This window comes from Schistocerca piceifrons, chromosome 2 (assembly GCF_021461385.2).
Source record: "Schistocerca piceifrons isolate TAMUIC-IGC-003096 chromosome 2, iqSchPice1.1, whole genome shotgun sequence".
NCBI classification, from domain to species: domain Eukaryota; kingdom Metazoa; phylum Arthropoda; class Insecta; order Orthoptera; family Acrididae; genus Schistocerca; species Schistocerca piceifrons.
The window spans coordinates 1,026,958,370-1,026,981,669 of NC_060139.1; the positions used below are offsets into that span (position 1 = coordinate 1,026,958,370).

The 23,300-nt window shown below is 41.7% G+C and overlaps 1 protein-coding gene across 1 annotated transcript in view; it reads right to left on the reverse strand.

Moving 5' to 3' along the window:
• Positions 1-10,570, reverse strand: part of LOC124776090 — a 69,090-nt gene extending 58,520 nt beyond the window's left edge. The window contains exon 1 of the mRNA XM_047250932.1: positions 10,369-10,570. Coding sequence (XP_047106888.1) covers positions 10,369-10,570 — 202 coding nt within the window. The remainder of the gene's footprint in view (positions 1-10,368) is intronic.
• Positions 10,571-23,300: the final 12,730 nt, after the last annotated feature.

Genomic DNA, 23,300 nt, shown 5'->3' on the forward strand with positions numbered 1-23,300 from the left:
GTAGATTAAAACTGAAGAAACTGCAAAAAGGTGGGAATTTAAGGAGATGGGACCTGGATAAACTGACTAAATCAGAGGTTGTACAGAGTTTCAAGAAGAGGATAAGGGAACAATTGACAGGAATGGGGGAAAGAAATACAGTAAAAGAAGAATGGGTAGCTCTGAGGGATGAAGTAGTGAAGGCGGCAGAGGATCAAGTAGGTAAAAAGACAAGGACTAGTAGAAATCCTTGGGTAACAGAAGAAATATTGAATTTAATTGATGAAAGGAGAAAATATAAAAACGAAGTAAATGAAGCAGGCAAAAAGGAATACAAACGTCTTAAAAATGAGATTGACAGGAAGTGCAAAATGGCTAAGCAGGGATGGCTAGAGGACAAATGTAAGGATGTAGAGGCTTATTTCACTAGGGGTAAGATAGATACTGCCTTCAGGAAAATTGAAGAGACTTTTGGAGAAAAGAGAGCCACTTGTATGAATATCAAGAGGGCAGATGTAAACCCAGTTGTAAGCAAAGAAGGGAAAGCAGAAAGGTGGAAGGAGTATACAGAGGGTCTATACAAGGGTGATGTACTTGAGGAAAATATTATGGAAATTGAAGAGGATGTAGATGAAGATGAAATGGGAGACACGATGCTGCGTGAAGAGTTTGACAGAGCACTGAAAGACCTGAGTCGAAACAAGGCCCCGGGAATAGACAACATTCCATTGGAACTACTGACGGCCTTGGGAGAGCCAGTCCTGACAAAACTCTACCATCTGGTGAGCAAGATGTATGAGACAGGTGAAATACCCTCAGACTTCAAGAAGAATATAATAATTCCAATCCCAAAGAAAGCAGGTGTTGACAGATGTGAAAATTACCGAACTATCAGTTTAATAAGTCACTGCTGCAAAATACTAACGCGAATTCTATACAGACGAATGGAAAAACTGGTTGAAGCCGACCTCGGGGAAGATCAGTTTGGATTCCGTAGAAATGTTGGAACACGTGAGGCAATACGGACCCTACGACTTATCTTAGAAGCTAGATTAAGGAAAGGCAAACCTACGTTTCTAGCATTTGTAGACTTAGAGAAAGCTTTCGACAATGTTGACTGGAATACTCTCTTTCAAATTCTAAAGATGGCAGGGGTAAAATACAGGGAGCGAAAGGCTATTTACAATTTGTACAGAAACCAAATGGCAGTTATAAGAGTCGAGGGGCACGAAAGGTAAGCAATGGTTGGGAAGGGAGTGAGACAGGGTTGTAGCCTCTACCCAATGCTATTCAATCTCTATATTGAGCAAGCAGTAAAGGAAACAAAAGAAAAGTTCGCAGTAGGTATTAAAATCCATGGAGAAGAAATAAAAATGTTGAGGTTCGCCGATGACATTGTAATTCTGTCAGAGACAGCATAGGACTTGGAAGAGCAGTTGAACGCAATGGACAGTGTCTTGAAAGGCGGATATAAGATGAACATCAACAAAAGCAAAACAAGGATAATGGAATGTAGTCGAATTAATTCGGGTGAAGCTGAGGGAATTAGATTAGGAAATGAGTTTTGCTATTTGGGGTGCAAAATAACTGATGATGGTCGAAGTAGAGAGGATATAAAATGTAGAATGGCAATGGCAAGGAAAGCGTTTCTGAAGAAGAGAAATTTGTTAACATCGAGTATAGATTTAAGTGTCAGGAAGTCGTTTCTGAAAGTATTTGTATGGAGTGTAGCCACGTATGGAAGTGAAACATGGACAATAAATAGTTTGGACAAGAAGAGAATAGAAGCTTTTGAAATGTGGTGCTACAGAAGAATGCTGAAGATTAGATGGGTAGATCACATAACTAATGAGGAGGTATTGAATAGAATTGGGGAGGAGTTTGTGGCACAACTTGACAAGAAGAAGGGACCGGTTGGTAGGACATGTTCTAAGGCATCAAGGGATCACAAATTTAGCTTTAGAGGGCAGCGTGGAGGGTAAAAATCGTAGAGGGAGACCAAGAGATGAATACACTAAGCAGATTCAGAAGGATGTTGGTTGCAGTAGTTACTGGGAGATGAATAAGCTTGCACAGGATAGAGTAGCATGGAGAGCTGCATCAAACCAGTCTCAGGACTGAAGACAACAACAATTGACTTTGATTTTTCGACCTTGTATGTTGATAACTGCTGATATTACTGCTCTGGCATCACAAAGTATGGCTGCTTTATCGAATATGTGTAACCAGTTGTTTAGCTGGCTTATTGCAATACTGATGGTTTCAATAGCACCTTCAAAAATTGAGTGATTGAGACATGTAGAGAGGGCTTCGCTATATATTCATTTGTCAATATTTCCTTTTTCTGTTAATGAGCCTACTGTGTAGATGTGGAACTACTGATCTACAAGGAATCTCTTTGATCTATTGTTTCCAATGGTGTAGTTCACATTATTACTTTATCTGCTTCACTAGTGTGTAGCTATCCATTTTGTCAAGTTTGTATTGTTATCGAGGGAGCATAATTGGAGAGAGTGGGAAAATAAATTGTGATGATATGTTTTCTACTTTTTGGATGAATCTAATCTGCAGTTTCAACTGTCCTCAATTATCATTATATGAATCTGTATGTTTTAGCTGTTTAATATCATTGGGTAGATGAATCAGTTTCTCATACTGAAACAGTGCTAATCTTTGAATGTTTATTTCAATAGGTTGTAATCAAGGTAGAATATTCATAGATACTAAAGTTGTTGATTTTATTCTGCCAGCTATAATTCTTAACGCATGGTTCTGGACAATTTTCTACCTGTTGCTTTTTCTGGTAGTAGTCATAATAAGTGCTTCATTACCATATGTTAAAACTGAGCTCGGGTAGGTTTTGTAGACATTGTTGATTACTCTTCTTGAACAACCCCGGTAGCTAATCTCTTCAGGACGCTGAGTCTGTTTTTGGCTTTCTCAGCAGTTTTATTTATGTGGATCTGTCAGTTTAATTTTTGTTCCATATGGTCCCCCAAATATTAAGAATGTTTATACTGCTGTATATCTTCCCCTCCAATTTTTGGAGTGGCATTTGAATAAGAGTGGCATAAAGAAAATATCTGATGGTAAGATATCTGGGAATTTACTTCCACAAGGTTTTCATTTGACCATTCTTCAACGTGCTTTATCACTTGGTTCATTTTATTGGATAATTAATACCTTTTATTGTTTGGTGTTGAAATCAAAATAGCAAGATCGTCTGCATACAGTGTGGTTTTTATTTCTTGTGTTGTAAATGCGCTGACGGAAAAAAATCGCAACACCAAGAAGGAGTTATGCGACACAGACGAATGTTGGCAGGCGCGTTTCTACATCTGAAAAACGATGTCTATTCAAATTTCGCACCGGTCATATAATAGTTGCGCTAGTAGTACAACTTACGAGGATGCAGATCACGTCTGCTTTAAATACAGGCTGTAGCTGTCGTGAGCGTTTTTTACCTTTGAGATTGGGTGTGGTGAGTTGATGTTAGCCAATAATATCTTCAAGGCGACAAAGACGTCATTGTCAACATATGACTTTGAACGAGGTCGTGCAATAGGGCTTCGAGAAGCTGGACGCTCCTTCTGCGATACTGCGGAAATACTTGGCAGGCATGTAGCAACTGTAGATGACTGATGGTAGGATTGATAACAAAAAATTACGGCCGGCCGTTGTGGCCGTGCGGTTCTAGGCGCTTCAATCTGGAACCGCGCGACCGCTACGGTCGCAGGTTCGAATCCTGCCTCGGGCATGGATGTGTGTGATGTCCTTAGGTTAGTTAGGTTTGAGTAGTTCTAAGTTCTAGGCGACTGATGACCTCAGATGTTAAGCCCCATAGTGCTCAGAGCCATTTGAACCATTTTGAAAACTTACGGTCGCAGGAAGACCTGGCCCCGGACAGGCACAGGGCACTATAGTATCTGGCGTATGGCTGTGGCGCATTGTACTGCTACAGCAATCTGGGCAGCAGGCGGCACCACAAAGACACAACGAACTATTACAAATGGGTTACTTCAAGCATAGCCACACGCCCTGTGGCGTGCATTCCACTGACCCCAAGCCACCACAGTTTGCGACATTCGTGGTGTCAAGCGAGAGCTCGTTGGAGGGTGGACTGCAAGTCTGTTGTGTTTTATGATGGAAACTGGTTTTGCCTCGGTGCCAGTGATGACAGTGGTTGGTTAGAAGTAGGCCGGTTGAGGGCGTGCAACCAACCTGTCTCGTGCTAGACACATTGCACCCACACGAGGAGTTATGGTCTGGGGTGCAGTTTCGTATGACAGCAGAAGCACTTTCGTGGTTATTCGATGTACCCTGATTGCAAAACTGTACGTCAATCTCGTGATTCGACTTGTTGTGCTACCTTCATGAACAGCATTCCAGAGGGTGTTTTCCAACAGGATTACTCTCCCCCGCCAATACGTTTTTGAAATCCAACACGCACTACAGGATGTTGACATGTTGTCCTGGCCTGATGGGTCACCAGACCTGTCTCCAACCCATTACATGTGGGACATCGTCGGGCGACAACTCCAGCGCCATCCACAAACAGCATTAACCGTTCCTGTACTGACTAACAAAATGCGACAGGCATGGAACGCAATTCCACAAACTGACATGCAGCATCGGTACAACACAGCGCATGCACGTTTGCATGCTTGCATTCAACAGTCTGGCGGTTACATCAGTTATTATTCTACCAGCGTTTCTCACTTTGAATGGTTTTATCGTGCTTACATTAGCCACCCATCTTGCAATATTAATCACATAAATATTTTATCTAGACAAATACACTCCTGGAAATTGAAATAAGAACACCGTGAATTCATTGTCCCAGGAAGGGGAAACTTTATTGACACATTCCTGGGGTCAGATACATCACATGATCACACTGACAGAACCACAGGCACATAGGCACAGGCAACAGAGCATGCACAATGTCGGCACTAGTACAGTGTATATCCACCTTTCGCAGCAATGCAGGCTGCTATTCTCCCATGGAGACGATCGTAGAGATGCTGGATGTAGTCCTGTGGAACGGCTTGCCATGCCATTTCCACCTGGCGCCTCAGTTGGACCAGCGTTCGTGCTGGACGTGCAGACCGCGTGAGACGACGCTTCATCCAGTCCCAAACATGCTCAATGGGGGACAGATCCGGAGATCTTGCTGGCCAGGGTAGTTGACGTACACCTTCTAGAGCACGTTGGGTGGCACGGGATACATGCGGACGTGCATTGTCCTCTTGGAACAGCAAGTTCCCTTGCCGGTCTAGGAATGGTAGAACGATGGGTTCGATGACGGTTTGGATGTACCCCGTGCACTATTCAGCGTCCCCTCGACGATCACCAGTGGTGTACGGCCAGTGTAGGAGATCGCTCCCCACACCATGATGCCGGGTGTTGGCCCTGTGTGCCTCGGTCGTATGCAGTCCTGATTGTGGCGCTCACCTGCACGGCGCCAAACACGCATACGACCATCATTGGCACCAAGGCAGAAGCGACTCTCATCGCTGAAGACGACACGTCTCCGTTCGTCCCTCCATTCACGCCTGTCGCGACACCACTGGAGGCGGGCTGCACGATGTTGGGGCGTGAGCGGAAGACGGCCTAACGGTGTGCGGGACCGTAGCCCAGCTTCATGGAGACGGTTGCGAATGGTCCTCGCCGATACCCCAGGAGCAACAGTGTCCCTAATTTGCTGGGAAGTGGCGGTGCGGTCCCCTACGGCACTGCGTAGGATCCTACGGTCTTGGCGTGCATCCGTGCGTCGCTGCAGTCCGGTCCCAGGTCGACGGGCACGTGCACCTTCCGCCGACCACTGGCGACAACATCGATGTACTGTGGAGACCTCACGCCCCACGTGTTGAGCAATTCGGCGGTACGTCCACCCGGCCTCCCGCATGCCCACTATACGCCCTCGCTCAAAGTCCGTCAACTGCACATACGGTTCACGTCCACGCTATCGCGGCATGCTACCAGTGTTAAAGACTGCGATGGAGCTCCGTATGCCACGGCAAACTGGCTGAACTGACGGCGGCGGTGCACAAATGCTGCGCAGCTAGCGCCATTCGACGGCCAACACCGCGGTTCCTGGTGTGTCCGCTGTGCCGTGCGTGTGATCATTGCTTGTACAGCCCTCTCGCAGTGTCCGGAGCACGTATGGTGGGTCTGACACACCGGTGTCAATGTGTTCTTTTTTCCATTTCCAGGAGTGTATATTCTGAAAATGTCATTACTCTACAGTAATTATTTTTTGGATTTGCGATTTTTCTCCGTCAGTGTAAGAGACTGAAGGAACGTTTGCGCAAGAATGAAGCTCAGGTGCAAAAATGTTACCTTCAAGAAATAAAAAAAACTCTACGTGTTCTTAAATTGCGCTTTTCTCGCTACTAAATGACGTAAATAAATTTATTTAAAAGCATTTTTCCCATAACAATATTTAATTTTTTCAATTTCCCGTTCGTCTTAATGACACCATAGTTGCACCATAGTTGCAATGTATTTCTTAAAATCGAAATATTATTTTTGCATGTTCTTATTATTTGAAATATAGCTTTTCATAGCAGTGATAATACAATGAGGTGACAAAAGTCATGGGATACCTCCTAATATTGTGTCGGATTTTCTTTTTCCCGGCGTAGTAAAGCAACTCGACATGACATGGACTCATGAAGTCGTTGGAAGTCCCCTGAAGAAATACTGAGCCATGCTGCCGTACATACTAAATACGAGAGCGTTGCCGGTGCAGGATTTTGTACACGAACTGATCTCTCGATTATAGCCCGTAAATGTTTGATGGGATTGATGTAGGGCGATTTGGGTGGCCAAATAATTCAGTCGAATTGTCCAGAATGTTTTTCAGAGCGGTAACAAACAACGGTGGTCCAGTGACATGGCTCATTGTCACCCCTAAAAATCCATCGTTGTTTGGGAATATGAAGTCCATGGGTGGCTGCAAGTAGTCAATGGTCGGTCTAGTTGGACTAGAGCAGACAGTACATACCGTGTAAACTCATTATGGAGCCACCACCAGTTTGCGCAGCGCCTTATTGACAACCTGGATCCATGTCTTCCTGGGGTCCGCGCCTCACTCAGCCCTTACCAACTCTGGGACTCATCTGAGCAGGCCACGTTTTTCCAGTCGTCTGGGGTCCAACCGATATGGTCACGATCCCAGGAGAGGCACTGCAGACGACGTGCTGTTTGCGAAGGAAACCGCTTGCGCCTTCTGCTGCCATAGTTCATCAACTCCAAATTTTGCCGCACTGTCCTAACGGATAGGTTCGTCGTTCGTCCCAAGGTGATTCTGCGGTTATTTCACGCAGTGTTGCGTGTCTTTTAACAACAGTACCCAATCGTCACTGCTCCCGGTCGTTAAGTGAAGGCCGTCGGCCACTACGTTGTCCGTCGTGAGAGGTAACGCCTGAACCTGGTATTCTCGGCACACTCTTGATGTGGATCTCGGAATATTGAGTTCCCTAACGATTTGCGAAATGGAATACCGTATGCTTCTAGCTCCAACTATCAATCCGCGTTCAGAGTCAGTTAATTCCTGTCGTGCGGCCATAATCACGTCGGAAACATTTCCATATGGGTCACCTGAGTACAGATAACAGCTCCACCTGTGCACTGCCCTTTTATAACTAGTGTACGCGATACTACTGCCATCTGTATAAGTCTATATCGATATCGCATGACTTTTGACACTTCAGCGTAAACCGTGTTTAGTACCTCAGTAATTTCATTCTCTTAATATTTATTTATTTATTTATTTATTTTTGTAACTCATCAATTCATTAAATCAGTATAGTATAAGGAGCGTTCGAATGAAGAGGTGCGAAACGTAGTAACAACCAAAGCGGTTGAAATTTGCGTATGCCACTGTGGTACAACGAAGTGAAACATCTAGTACTGTGAATGTAGTGGTCGTCACCTCCCCCTATGAAATTCAAAGCAGTGACCTCAGAAGGCAAGGTGATGCTCACCGTCTTTTTCTATATCCGAAGTCCCATAAGCATCGGATTCCTAGAGCACGGGAAAACCTTTAGTGACACGTATGGGAGTATGCGTACGGAACAACTTGAAGTGGAATGATCATATAAAATTAATTGTTGGTAAGGTGGGTGCCAGGTTGAGATTAATTGAGAGAGTCCTCAGAAAATGTAGTCCATCAACAAAAGAGGTGGCTTACAAAACACTCGTTCGACCTATACTTGGGTATTGCTCGTCAGTGTGGGATCCGTATCAGGTCGGGTTGAAAGAGGAGATAAAGAAGATCCAAAGAAGAGCGACGCTTTTCGCCACAGGGTTATCTGGAAAGCGTGACAGCGTTACGGAGATGTTTAGCAAACTCAAGTGGCAGACTTTGCAAGACAGGCGCTCCGCGTCGCGGTGTAACTTGCTGTCCAGGTTTCGAGGTTGCGTTTCTGGATGAGGTATCGAATATATTGCTTCCCGCTACTTATACCTCCCGAGGAGATCACGAATGTAAAATTAGAGAGATTCGAGCGCGCACGGAGGCTTTCTGGCAATCGTTCTTCCCGCGAACCATACGCGACTGGAACAGGAAAGGGAGGTAATGACAGTGGCAAGTTAAGTGCCCTCTGCCACACACCGTTGGGTGGCTTGCGGAGTATAAATGTAGATGTAGATGTAGATTGTGAGAGACCCCGTAGCCAACCAAGTTCATCGAGAGTAAACAGCCTGGACTGCTCAACGAAGGGAGCGATTCTGCTCCACGATAACGCGCACCCACACGTCTCCAAGGTCACACAAAGTGTTATGGCCAAAATGAAGTGACAGCAGCTTGAGCGTTCGCCCTACAGCCTGGACATGTCCTGCGTCTTCCGTGTGTTTGGTCCGCTAAAAAAGTCTCAAAGGGAAGGACGGCGAACTGACGAACACAGTGGAGGAATGGCTCCTGTCACAGCCACAGGAATGCTGGGAGCAGGGAATCCTTCGAATTGTGAAACAGTGGGATAATTGTGCTCAGGCCTTTGGTGATTAGTTCTGCATAAGGACTTCAGTTATACCCGCAGTGTTGTTTCGTGCCTTTTCTTTTGAACACCCCTCACAAAATCTTCTTGTTGTGATCTTCAGTCCGAAGACTGGTTTGAACCAGCTCTCCATGCTATTCTATCCTGTCCAAGTCTCTTCAACTGCGAATAACTACTGCTACTTACATCCTTCTGAATCTCGTTACGGTATTCATCTCTTGATCTCCCTCCACAATTTTTACATCCCACATTTCCCTCCAACATTAAAGTATTGACACGTACTGTCAGAGACAGTGTTGGAGGGATCGGTGATTCCTTGATGGCTCAGAATATGTCCTGCCAACCGATTCCTCCTTCTAGTTAGGTTGCACCACCAAATTCATTCTTCCCAATTCTACTCAGTACTTCCTCACTAGTTACTTGATCTACCCCTCTAATCTGCAGCATTCTTCTGTAGTATTACATTTTTTAAAATTCTATCCTCTTGTTGTCTAAACGGTTTAACGTCCATGTTTCACTTCTGTACATGGCTACACTCAATCCAAATACTTTCAGAAAAGACTTCCTAACACTTACATCTGTATTCGATGTTAACAAATTTCTCTTCTTCAAAATCGCTCTTCTTGCTATTGTCACTCTATATTTTATATCCTCTCTACTTTGTCCGTCATCAGTTATTTTACTGTCCAAATAGCATAACTGATCTACTACTTACAGTATGTCGTTTTCTAATCTTTTTCTAATCTAGTTCCGTCAGCATCGCCCGATTTCATTCGACTACATTCCATTACCTTTTAATAAATGTGTTTGAAAATCAATCAAGTTCTGTTTAAAGTTGGTCACCGTCAATCCGCTACTCTAAGTGTGCAAGTGGCATTTCTATCGTCTGACCTAACGGCAGAAGATAAACACGCCACGATAAGACCACGAGACATATTGCTGACAGTCGCCTACTTCGTTAGAGCGACAAGTCAAATAATCTGATGGTGTGTGTACTGAAGGTCTTACAGTATGCACACCACAAATTGCAACCAAGACTGTTTATAATCGACACTGTTAAGCACTGGTTTGCTGTATGCCGCATATGGATTGGAAGAATTTTTCAACAACACTTGGTGCACTGACATAACGTACGTCAAAAAGCATGGATCTTTTATTTGTAGGTTTTTTTTTCATATCTCTTGCCACTTCGACGGAATTTATTCAGAAATATTGAACTATATTTTTTTCAAGTGAGTGTTTCACCCGCTTAACGTCTGTGCGGGCATGCATGAAAAATATGTGTCTCTTATTTTGGTGTACAGTACAACATATTGAAAGCAAAGTGGAAATGTATCCCTAGGGTAGGTTTACTTTGGCGCCGGCGGGCTGGCCAGCTGGTACTCACGTAGCTTGGGGCGGCCCTTGCAGTCGACGAGGTGCAGCAGGCGGCAGCCGGCGCGCGGCTGGTAGGCCAGACCGTCCTCGCACTGACCCAGGAAGGGCGCGCCGTGCTGGCACGTGTAGTAGCGGTCGCAGTAGACGCCGTGCGACACCGTGTACCAGCCGCCCGGCTCGCAGCGAGGCCACCCTGCAACCAGGCCCCACATCACCTCACTCTGCACTCAGCACGGCGGCGGAGGATGTCCCACGTTGGCAACTCCAAATGGACAGGGGTAGGAAGGGCAGGGGGAGAAAGGACGTGGTGTCTCTTCTAAATACACTACTGGCCATTAAAAGTGCTACACCACGAAGATGACGTGCTACAGACGCGAAATTTAACCGACAGGAAGAAGATGCTGTGATATGCAAATGATTAGCTTTTCGGAGCATTCACACAAGGTTGGAGCCGGTGGCGACACCTACAACGTCCTGACATGAGGAACGTTTCCAACCGATTTCTCATACACAAACAGCAGTTGACCGCCGTTGCCTGGTGAAACGTTGTTGTGATGCCTCGTGTAAGGAGGAGAAATGCGTACCGTCACGTTTCCGACTTTGATAAAGGTCGGATTGTAGCCTATCGCGATTGCAGTTAATCGTATCGCGACATTGTTCCTCGCAATGGTCGAGATCCAATGACTGTGAGCAGAATATGGAATCGGTAGGTTCAGGAGGGTAATACGGAACGCCGTGCTGGATCCCAAAGGCCTCGTATCACTAGTAGTGAGATGACAGGCATCTTATCCGCATGGATGAAACGGATCGTGCAGTCACGTCTCGATCCCTGAGTCAACAGATGGGGACGTTTCCAAGACAACAACCATCTGTATGAACAGTACGACGCCCTTTACAGCAGCATGGACTATCAGCTCGGAGACCGTGGCTGTGGTTACCCTTGACGCTGCATCACAGACAGGAGCGCCTATGATGGTGTACTCTACGACGAAACTGTGCGCACGAATGGCAAAATGTAATTTGTTCGGATGAATGCAGGTTCTGTATACAGCATCATGGTGGTCGCATCCGTGTTTGGCGACATCGCGGTGAAAGCACATTGGAAACATGCATTCGGCATCGTCATACTGGCGTATCAGCCGGCGTGATGGTATAGGGTGCCATTGGTTACACGTCTCCGTCACCTCTTCTTGGCATTGACGGTACTTTGAATAGTGGACGTGACATTTTAGATGTGTTACGACCCGTGGCTCTACCCTTCATCCGATCCCTCCGAAACCCTACGTTTCAGCAGGATAATGCACGACCGCATGTTGCAGGTCCTGTACGGGCCTTTCTGGATACAGAAAATGTTCGACTACTGCCCTGGCCTGCAAACTCTTTCACATCTTACGCTATAGTTGGGCAAGTGTACTCAGGAAGCAACCACAGACAAAGATTTCGTCTGGGAGAGAACTCCAGAACAGATGAACAGCTAGTGTTACAGATTTCTACAGTTTATTCTAAGCAAGCCAGGAAAATACGGAAGAAGTGTATTCTAGTCTGTGACTCTTTGACATCGTACGCTATAGATGGGCCAGTGTACTCACGAAAAAATACAGGTCACACTCTTCAAGCTAATGTTGCAGTTCATGTGGTGAAGACCCTGGAAAAGACGTTTAGAGGAAGCTCAACCAGTATCACGATGGACAACTAGTTAGTTTTCCCTGTTTCAAGATTTATTGAAGGGCAACATTACAGCAGTCCGGTACTCTTCGCCGTATCAAACCACAAATTCCACCTGACATGAAACCATCCAAGCCACGAGATACTTCAACATTTGGGTCAGAGGTGATTTGACTGTTGTGATTATGTACCAAAGAAGAATAAGAGTGTAGTACTATTAAGTTCCATGCATCACAACACCTCAGTTGATAAGGCCCACAGAAGAAACCAGAAATGATTTTATTTTGTAACAAAACAAAATGAGATGTGGATTCTCTTGACCAAAAGGTGTGTACTTACACTTGCAAAAGACAGGCAAGGAGACAGCCGTTTTGTTTATGGGCTACTGTAACAGATATTGCAGCTACAAATGCTTTCTATTTATTGACAAATCAACATCCAGAATATCACAATCAAAACTCACATGAAAGGAGAATTTTCTTGAAAGACTTTGTCCTAGAATATATTCGTCGATTTGCAAAGAAATGTCCTACGAGCTTCAAAATGGGCCAGGAAATGGATATCACCCATCAAGAAAAATGCGATGATGAGATGCGTTTTGTGTCCACGTGAACTGGAAAGGACAACTACTCAGTGTTGTTCAAAATGTTCTAACAATGTATGCAATGAACATAGTGTGCTTCTTTGTGAAGATTGTTTCCAACAATGTGTAGACCTCTGTGACAGGCAATCTAATCTTTATTTGAATAAAATTATGCGTAGCTCAACTTTTGTTGTGCCTGTGTAATGTGTAACTTAGCCGTTTTCTTTCTTTCTGTTTTGTATTTGGATGCTTTATGCATATTGATTTGCACTGTACCTCACCAACGTGCATTTCCTAGTTTATATAAATGCTAATATAAGTTAGTAAAGATTGCGCTGAATTTCATTCCATTTACTTTAAAGTCCAAACCTTTTTCTTTCATGGTTTCCTAATTTAAACTAACAGCAGATATGCTTTATAAGATTATATTCACTCGTTTATAAAAGTAAGTTTTCGTAATAAACGTAACAAGGCTGAAAAACAATGATATTTATAGAAATCTCAGTGGGCGCTTCTGAGGCATTAACGTCAGTCGGAACAGTCATACATCCAAGGATTAACTAGTTTTCAGGCCGCTGCTGGCTTATCAGAAGATGGAGACGTTACAGGAACATTATACAGAATGGAACAAGTGTAGATAATGTACATTATCACGTGTGCAGACAAATATACACAGTATTTAGTTGATCGTGTTCAACATACCCACCCAGTTTGCAATGGATCAGTCGGGTCTTTCTGGATGTGGCTCTTTTTATGATTATCAGTGTAATTTACTAACTACAAAGAATACAATATTAGGATATTTATTTATTTATCAGCCTCTGTAGAAGACAAAGCTACTTGGTCATGAAACAAGTCATTACATAGGCCCTGGCTGCATCCTAATCATAGCCTACTTGGTTGAAGGCGCAGGCGGCCGGATTTTACGACGAAGGAATTTCCAACCTCGTCCATCGCTACGATAAGTGCCTTAATTTAAATGGAAACTACGGAGAAAAGTAGTATTTAAGTGTGGCTTTCATCTGTATATAATAAAAAAATTTCCAATACTTTATTTATTTTTAATTCCAAAACGTAATGTACTTTGTGGATAGTCCTCGTATTTCAAAGATAACGATGTTTGGTTTGTGGGGCGCTCAACTGCGCGGTTATCAGCGCCCATACGAATTCCCAACCTTTGCTCAGTCCAATCTCGCCACTTCCATGAATGATGATGAAATGATGAGGACCACACAAACACTTAATCACCTCGAGGCAGGTGAAAATCACTGACCCCGCCGAGAATCAAACCCGGGACCCAGTGCTTGGGAAGCGAGAACGCTAAAACAAGACCACAAGCTGCGGACTATTTCAAACAATTAATAGAAAAAGGTGTTAGTAGAATCATGGCAGCACTGGTAATGGCAGTGCTTATAGTCGTGATGTGACACCAATTGTTTATATTCCTGAAAATGCAAGAACATATGCTCTGCTGAAATTTCTCCTTTTTCTGATGCTATCAGCTCGTCTAGTGAGTGCAAGACGTCAGAGCTTAAGGTAGTGTTGAGGAATAGTAAGTTTTGTTTATCTGCACCGTCATCCAAAACACGATTTTCAGTAACCTCCCTACTGCATACAACCGTCCTCTTTTCTTACAGATTAATGTTTGTGGTAGTATTTCCGTCAAGTGGTTTAGTTGTGCTCATAATTTCTCTTACGAGAGTGATACTCATTTTGTATTTCCTATAAAATGTTCTCTTTCTGCACATCCTCAAATAGTTCCACAAGTACTTCCTGTAACCAGCGCACCTAATTCGCAATTCCTATATGTCGAACGTTAACCTTAACATACACCTATCACTACTAATTAATAAATCTGGAGACCAGTATCACAGAACTGCGTGGCTGTTTCCCCCACTCGACGAAGTGAAGCGTTAGCAGGACCACAATAACCTTCTTGTTCGTCCATAGTGGTGTGCGACCTAAGAGAAAGGAATATTTCATCAATTCCTTCCTTTTTCCGAAAATGTGCGTACAGATGAAGAAAAAGGAAATAAACTCTACCCTACTCAGTACAAACTTTTCAATTCTATCATACATTATAAGTCTATAAATGCATAGCAACACTTAAAGATTACGACTCTGCAAATAGCCTACAGTAAACTGTAAAACAATGTAAAAATTCTTATCGTAACCACACATTTCGCAGTCTGTGTGCGTAAAGCGTATTGTGTATCTCTTGAGCGTCATTACGTAACTGTTTCCTGGCGTATTTGGACGATTTTTTGGAGGCTGTGGTAACTGATGGAACTTGTGGTAAAGCATCGACAGCTCATTTATGTGAACAACTGATGTTTTGTTGGCAGCTGTAACTTAACATTTACCGGTAATGTCATTTCTGTAGCTTGGTATGGCCCTGGTGCTTACTCAAAAATTTTTTGGATCTGCCCTTTGTATGTGTGTGAGTTGGTTAATAATACCTACTGACCACCTCTGTACGCCCTATACGTTGCCCCGACATTCTAAAGCTTTTGTATTGGCACATTTTTCTTTTCGCCAAACTTCACATAACCGTTTTGCGCATCCTTTTATTGAAGCTCAAGGTTCGATTTTATCGCGTCAAAAGTAGGTAGCGTTTTTCTGCTGTGTAGCACCTCATGTGGTGAAATATTGGCAATGGTGTGAACTACAGAATTATACGCCAAAACTATGAATACTAGAGTAGGTGTTCCATTCATTGTGGTAGCTGTCAACATAGCGGCTTAACATTTTAGAAAACATCTTGTGAATACCATCTGTTCATCCATTTGCTTACGAACGGAAAGGACTTGTTCTTAATTGCTAATGTGAGGCAAATGACACAACTGCTTCATTAGTCTCAATATGAAATTTGTACCTTGGTGTGTTATTATGGTATCTGGTACTCTGAACATAACGATTAGTTATTTACCATGGCTTGTGCTACTGTATTAGTTTGTTGGTCTGGGATTGCTGCCATTTCAGCGCATTGGGAAAAAGTATCTACTATTATGAATACACACTTTTTCCTGGTAGTTCTCTTACATGGTCCTAAGGCATCCGAGCCAATCATTTAAAATGAATTGTTCGCTTCTGGCAATCTTTGCAAGGACACTTTTCGGTGGCTAACATGAGCCCTTTGTGCACAAGGTACACAATCTTTCTCTACTCTTCCACTTCAGATTTCCTAGTGTTCCACCAGTATTTTTTGACAACTCTCCTACTTGTTGATAAACTTAGTCCCTGAATGCTGCAGGAACTACCACATTTGGTTCGCAGTCTGTCAATCTGAAGAATAAGCCATCATGCATCACGAACTGTGGCTGCAGTTTAAACGTCTGACAATATACTCCGCTGCTTGTGCCTTCTGCCGTTCAGTTACTATTGTTTACAGTACTCCAATTTTTCTACTCAGTGTGTCAGCATTTGTATGCTTCTTTACTGGTTTATGAAGTACTTCATAATCAAATTCACTCAGTTTGAGCGCCCATCTCGTTAAGCTACTAGAAGGTTACTTTAATATCAACAACCATTTTAATGATGTGTGGTCTTTTGTTACTTTGAACATTTCGCCATATACATTACAGCGAAAGTAAGTGATTCCATTAATCACTACTAGCATCTCCCTTTCTGTCATGGAATGATTCCGTCCTGCCGTGTTGAGTTTTGTAGACGCATAAGCCACAAGATGTCCTGTACTATCTTAATTTTGTCTGAGAACGCAACCAAGTGCACTATTACTGGACTCCCAAAACAGGATGAATTCTTTTTCGAAATCTGAGTATGTTAGGACTGGATTTCATGTCAGTATTTTCTTCAGCATCTCAAATGTTGCTTGGAAATCTACTGTCTATTCGAATTTTACACCTTTTGGCAACAACGTTTCCAATGTTTTGACAATTTTTGCAAAATCTTTAACAAATTTCCTGTAATAATTGCATAGACCTAGGAATAACTGAAGTTGTTCGGTTGTTTGTGGTGTTATGAAGTCATGGAAAGCTGAAATTAATCGGGTATCAGTTTTGACTTACTATGTTAGAGCAGTTTAAGTAAGTTCCACCCATCGCCGCAACAAGCGATCCCACGTTTTTGCATATTCCACCACTACCATTACAAACAAAAGATGTCGTTAAACTACACTTATATGACACACAACAGTATAACAAATTAATTTCTACGTCGGATTATAGCCCAACATGACTCTGAATGGTCCCACATCAAGCACCCAAACCTTCTACAAGTGCAAATGGATATATGGTACTGACTTAGTGCATTGCAGCTGAAACAAACCTTTGTATTTCGCTACGTCAGTGATACAAGTCTTCTGCTTGAAGCAGAGTTTATACCTATGTAACAAAGTAATCTTTTTCCAATTTTTGACTGTGTGCTGTTTTTTAAAAAATGTGCAACATGCGTAGTTGTCTTCTTTACCTTTCTTTCTGGAGCCATTGCACTATCAGGTCACGTAGTTTGTGTGCACTTAATATTGTTCTGCAATAACAAGTAATTATATCTTAGTTATTTTTCATTTAGAAGTACTATATCCAACCCTTTGTTGCTTATTTTTCAGCCTGTTAAATTGATTGGATTCGGGACGCAACGATTGCGCGCCACAGGCACGCAATTGTTTTCACTGTAAGTACGTTGTTTTGGTTTTTATATTGGTAACGCCACATAGCGCTCTGTATGAAAATCACTGGCTGTGCTGTGTGCAGTCTGTGGCTGGGTGGCATTGTTGTAATATTCGCTATTGTAGTGTTGGGCTGTCGGCTGTTAACAGCGCGTAGCGTTGCGCAGTTGGAGGTGAGCCGCCAGCAGTGGTGGATGTGGGGAGTGAGATGGCGGAGTTTTGGACAGAGACAGTAAATTTGTAAGACTGGATGCCATGAACTGATATATATATTATGACTTTTGAACACTATTGAGGTGAATACATTGTTTGTTCTGTATCAAAATCTTTCATTTGCTAACTATACCTATCAGTAGTTAGTGCCTTCAGTAGTTTGAATCTTTTATTTAGCTGGCAGTAGTGGCGCTCGCTGTATTGCAGTAGTTCGAGTAACGAAGATTTTTGTGAGGTAAGTGATTTGTGAAAGGTATAGGTTAATGTTAGTCAGGGCCATTCTTTTATAGGGATTTTTGAAAGTCAGATTGCGTTGCGCTAAATATATTGTGTGTCAGGATAACCACAGTCTTGTATAATTTTTTCAAAAGGGGACGTTACATATGTCGACCCCTAGCCGAGGATACCTTACTGGAATCTTCTGATTTTTTCTTGTAGCTTGTGTAATTAGTGTAGCTTTTGTTTATTGCTAGCGTGTAATTGTAGAGAGAATCTCCTTTGTAGTTGCAGTCTTTCATTGTTGTACAGTAAAACAGTTGTGGCACGCATGTAGATTTGCACCAAGTATTTCGCAGCTGCGCTCCCAATAAACTAGATATTATTTTCAGTGCTATGTTAATGTGTTTTCTTATTTTGCTCTTCAAATTGTGCTTTTCTGTGTTGTCGTGTGAAATATTGTGACAATAATGGCGTGTGAAAAACGTAATACTAGGCTCCAAAGTAAACTGAGAAATGAAGACGAAAGCAGTGTGTTAGCGCCACCATGTAATGAATTACCTAATGCTGAAAGTAGTAATTTGGTAATTGTGCATAGGGAAATGGAGCGGACTGCAAATAATGTTGTAGACAGTGAAACAATTAGTGAACAGGGAAGCATTATCGATCGATCGGTCGGCAACAGTTCGCCTCAGGAATCCGAAATGACAGGACACAATCTTGCAAATACTGTAGATTCAGGTTTTGCGTCCTCACCGGTTTCTCAATAAGTCAAGACACATTTTCTGCTTTTCAAAATGCGAATATTGCCGGTTCAAATGCACTGCCGAATAGCACTGAGGAACATGGTTCAGACACCAGTGCATTGTTATTACAGTTAATGCAACAAATGGGACAAAGGCTACAAAAGTTAGACACAACACTTGAACAAAATCAGAAAGAAATGGGACAAACTCTTCAAAAGTTAGACACAATGGAACAAAATCTTCAAAAGTTAGACACAATGGAACAAAATCTTCAAAAGTTAGACACAATGGAACAAAATCTTCAAAAGTTAGACACAATGGAACAACACCAGAGACAAACACAGCAACAGTTAGACACAATGGAACAAAATCTTCGGAAGTTAGACACCCTACTTGAACAAAAACGTGAAGATTTAACTACTGAGTTACATAACATTGAATCGAAATGTCAAAAAGTCTGTATTGACGTAAAAACACAAATTTGTGAGCATTTTCAATCTATTTTTTTGCGTCATGAAAATGCATTACAGAATCACGAAGCAGCCATAAAAGAACTGCAAACTATTGTTCATGAGAATCACAACACCTTGCAAGCTAAAATTGACTCAGTTGCATCTACCGATTTGGTTACGCAACTTGCAAAAACTCAGGAAAACTTAAAGGACACAGTAGATACGATTTCAACACAAATGGACACTCTGAAACTTGGTTCAGAAAAACACACGGAGGAAATTAGTTCATTATCAGAGAAAGTAGTTGAACTTTCGGATCAGCTAAATAATTTATCTACAAAGGTAGATGATAATCTGAATGACACAAAACTGGTAGTCTTTAATGACACAGAAGAGTGCGAACAAATTAGGAAATTCAAACAAAATCAGAATCAAATTAATACGCAACACCAAAGAGAAATCCGGGAAGTACAAGATCAGCTGACACAGGTAATACAAGAATTACGTATTTCAGAGGACACTCGCGCTCCAATACAGGAAGAGGGACATAGAAATACGGAACAGCCACAAAGTAATAACATGGGGTACTTCGGAAATTATGCAAGAAATTGGCAAGGTTCACCGAATTTTGAGATCGAACCGCCGAAACGAAGTAACAATGACCGATATGCGACTCACCGTCATGATGATTTTGACTATAAGCTGTTTATTACTACACGTAAATTCAAAACATTTAAGAATTCTGGCAACGACATTCATCCACAAGCGTGGCTTCATCAGTTCTCTCATTGTTTTCCTCCCAACTGGTCATTAGAGCACAGATTAGAATTTATGTGTGGCTATTTAGAGAATGAACCAGCTGTAAGAATGCGATCGATCATTCACGATTGCCACAGTGAAGGAGAATTTTACCATGCCTTCCTCTCAGCATATTGATCTCAAGCTACACAAGACCGAGTAAAACATAGCATCATAATGATGAAACATTTCGAACAATCTGAATTCTCCAGTCTTGTGAAATATTTTGAAGACATGTTGCACAAGAATCGGTATCTGTCAAACCCATACAGCCCCTCAGAACTCATCCGCGTTTGCTTAATCAAATGACCTGAACATTTACGACTCATTACTTTGACAGGACGTTGCAAAGACGACATTGAAGCTTTTCAGGGACTGTTACAAGAACTGGAAATTGACACTGACAACGCGAAAACAGGAGCACAACAATTACGGGTCACATCTGTCACAATTCCGCAATGACAGAAGTAATACACAACAAGGCTATTCTTACAACGTAAATCGTGACCAAAACAGACATCACCCGTATGACAACCATTGGCAGAGTAGTAATAATTACAGGGAAAGATCACCTCTCCGCAGTAATGACTATCACAGAGACAATCAGAGAAACAGACAATATGGGAACCAAAATAATTATTATCAAGGGAGACAGAATAACTTTAGATGCAACGGTCCAGCGCGCAGTTATGATTCAGGGAGAAATTCTCCACCACTTAACGGACAAGAAAGAAACTACAGGAACTACCGATATGACGACAGACGATATAATCATGACGACAGATCTGAATTTCATCAGAACTGGCGGGTTTCAAACAGAGCAGGGCACTCTCAACATGGTGAATTTGTAGAAGTTAGGTCTCCTAATCCTAATAACGACGCGCGCCAACAAAGAGACAGACAATGACTCGCACAGCAGGCAGCCGCGTGCGCCTGCTGGCTCAGAGAAAAATAACATATGCTAACCTTGAGAAAAATTCCAGTATTCTTTACCGACATATACCACACGATGATTCCGTTGAAGCTGGAGCTCTGGCTAGTAGTAAGAGTAAAGGTTTACACTACATTTCACATGTAAAACCGGTTATTGAAAGATAATCTGCTTTTTAACTTTGTCTTTGCCATATAACTTTTCACTTTACATTACTAGTATGCTTTGTCAGACTTAGAATCTGTTTATATGCAACAACGTCTGAAGTTAAATATCCAGTGAAGAACCAAGAGAACTTATTTCAACAGAAATTACGAATGCATTGTTATAGTGAACAGACGACACAGTGTTGTTATTTGTACATTCTTGCTTGTTAGTTGCACGATTACGTAACGACTATAAGGCTCACATACTTAGAACATTTACCAGTACTGCTAATGAGATTTTAATGCAACATTTTGGTTTACTTGAAAATACATTCTGGATTTAAAGTACTTTCTGTGAGATACCAGATGACACAGTGGTTAGTTTATGTGACAGCTACACGATTTTATCACGACGCTACTAATGAGTGACAATTTACAATGTTGCTTTTGCGGTGTATCTGTTTTATATCTGCACAGTTTTTCTGAATTCATCTGGAAAGTAAAACATGTTTTAGTAGTAATTTTTGTGGTATAGCTACAAGGAGACTGCCTTTTCTGTAGCACAACAATACGTTACAGCACAGTACTTTCTTCATCATGGCAATAAGCGTAATAACTAAGATATCTATACGCAAAGCATTTCACTTTTGTTTATCATGAGGTAAGTACATTGCCTTCTGCAGAACTTAGCTTTTGGAGGACGATAACTACGACACTTCCACAGAGATTATCTTACAACAAGACACACACTTTAGCGCTACAGTGCACATATTTGAGTGATTAATTTTGTACTTAAAACATTTATTTTTAAAGATATTTGAAGTACAATGATACAAAGGTTTTCTATGATACATTTCATTCCATTGCTGTAATCTGTAATACCTGAGGGTATAATTACATTAATCCTCAGGGGGGTACACGCTTACTTTGTGTACCATGTGTTTGGCAAGCACAAGGAGCCCTAGCTAATATGGCATTTGCTTATACAACTTTACACATCAGTACCATATTTCTCTAACACACAAATTACACAGCTATCTGATCATTTAACTGAGAGATAAACATTTTTTTTACTACATCAGTGACACATGTTTACGCAATTACACAGTTGGGTAACTTCACACTTATGAAATTGTATTTTGTCTGTACTTTGTGAACTGTTCATATTTTTTCGGAACCATTGTGATACTATGAGAGCTTTGAATGATGTATTTGGTAAGGGAGCATGATTTTAAAGTACGTTTGAGGTAGATGACACTATTGAAATGAGCAGAGAATTTTTTTTAGGTTTTGACATTATTGCAGAAAGCTACAACGTTTTTGAGATTTGACTGAGGTGTTATGAAGTTATTTTTACAACGACGATGTGTATTATGCTGTTGAGGTATGTTTATGATCAATAAGATGATGCTACCGTAAATGAGGAATTTGATTATGCTACGTATTTATTTTGATGAAATATTGAAGAAGTGTCGACGAATACGTATATGAATAATGAGTAGTGGTTAGGGACTCTGATTTGTGGAAAAGGATGTTGGAAACCAAGAATCGTACTTTAGGAGTTATGAAATGTGTGTAAATGCGCGAATGTATCACAATGCTGACGAAAATTTTTTGAGCACTGTTATATTCATAGGATTTTGTTTCTACACATTTGCAATGCAAAATCTCAACCTGTGAAATTTTTTATATGAGACTGTCACTGTAATGCAAACTGGTGTCGTAAATATTTCAGTAAGAAAGTTAAGTGACCACCTTCATGTAATGAGTCATGGGCACCCAGCAGTGCGACAGTCGCCTGGAAAAAAGCCATTAGTATGTGCCTTTCAGAGGCACAGGTGGAGAAAAAAAAAGGGTCCTCACTATTGACATTCCTTTGTAGAACGCATCGCAAATACGACATGCTCAAACTTGAAAACATATGATAACACTGTGGAGCTCTTAATTTATGATACTTACTGAAATGCCTAATGAAATGACGAGAAATATTTTTATGTCTATACACCTGATTATGACTACTGTCTTTCTAGTTGAGAGATTTTTTTACTACCTTATGAAATGCCATATGGCTAATGAATGATGTTTCATGCCTTCCTTTGTACATATTTGCTCATTTTCTTTAATATCTAGTTTCTAGCTGCACTGCAGCATTGGTTATTACAAAATTTAATAGATGTACTAATATCACTATTTTCTGTCTACAGACCTAGTAAAGAATACATTTATGATGTACTTTCTTAGAAAAGAGAGCACAAATAGACATTTCCCTTCACAGGAATTGCATAAATTATTTTTTAAATGACTTGGTAACTTTCTTGCAGAGTAAGTTTTTGTGATGCATCACTCTAGTGTTAAGATGTGACATAGGTATTAAACATGGCCATTTTTACTGTAATATTTTTTCTGCTTGAGCTATGTCATGTTTAGATATAACTTATTGCATTTACTGCTGCTAGCTTTGCCAATTTGCATTTTTTTTATTGCTGTTTGTGTTAATTGTTTTGTGCTGCTCCATTGCCTCGTCCCTTAGTTTAGCATCTGAGCTCGGTAGATTTAAGTTAGCTT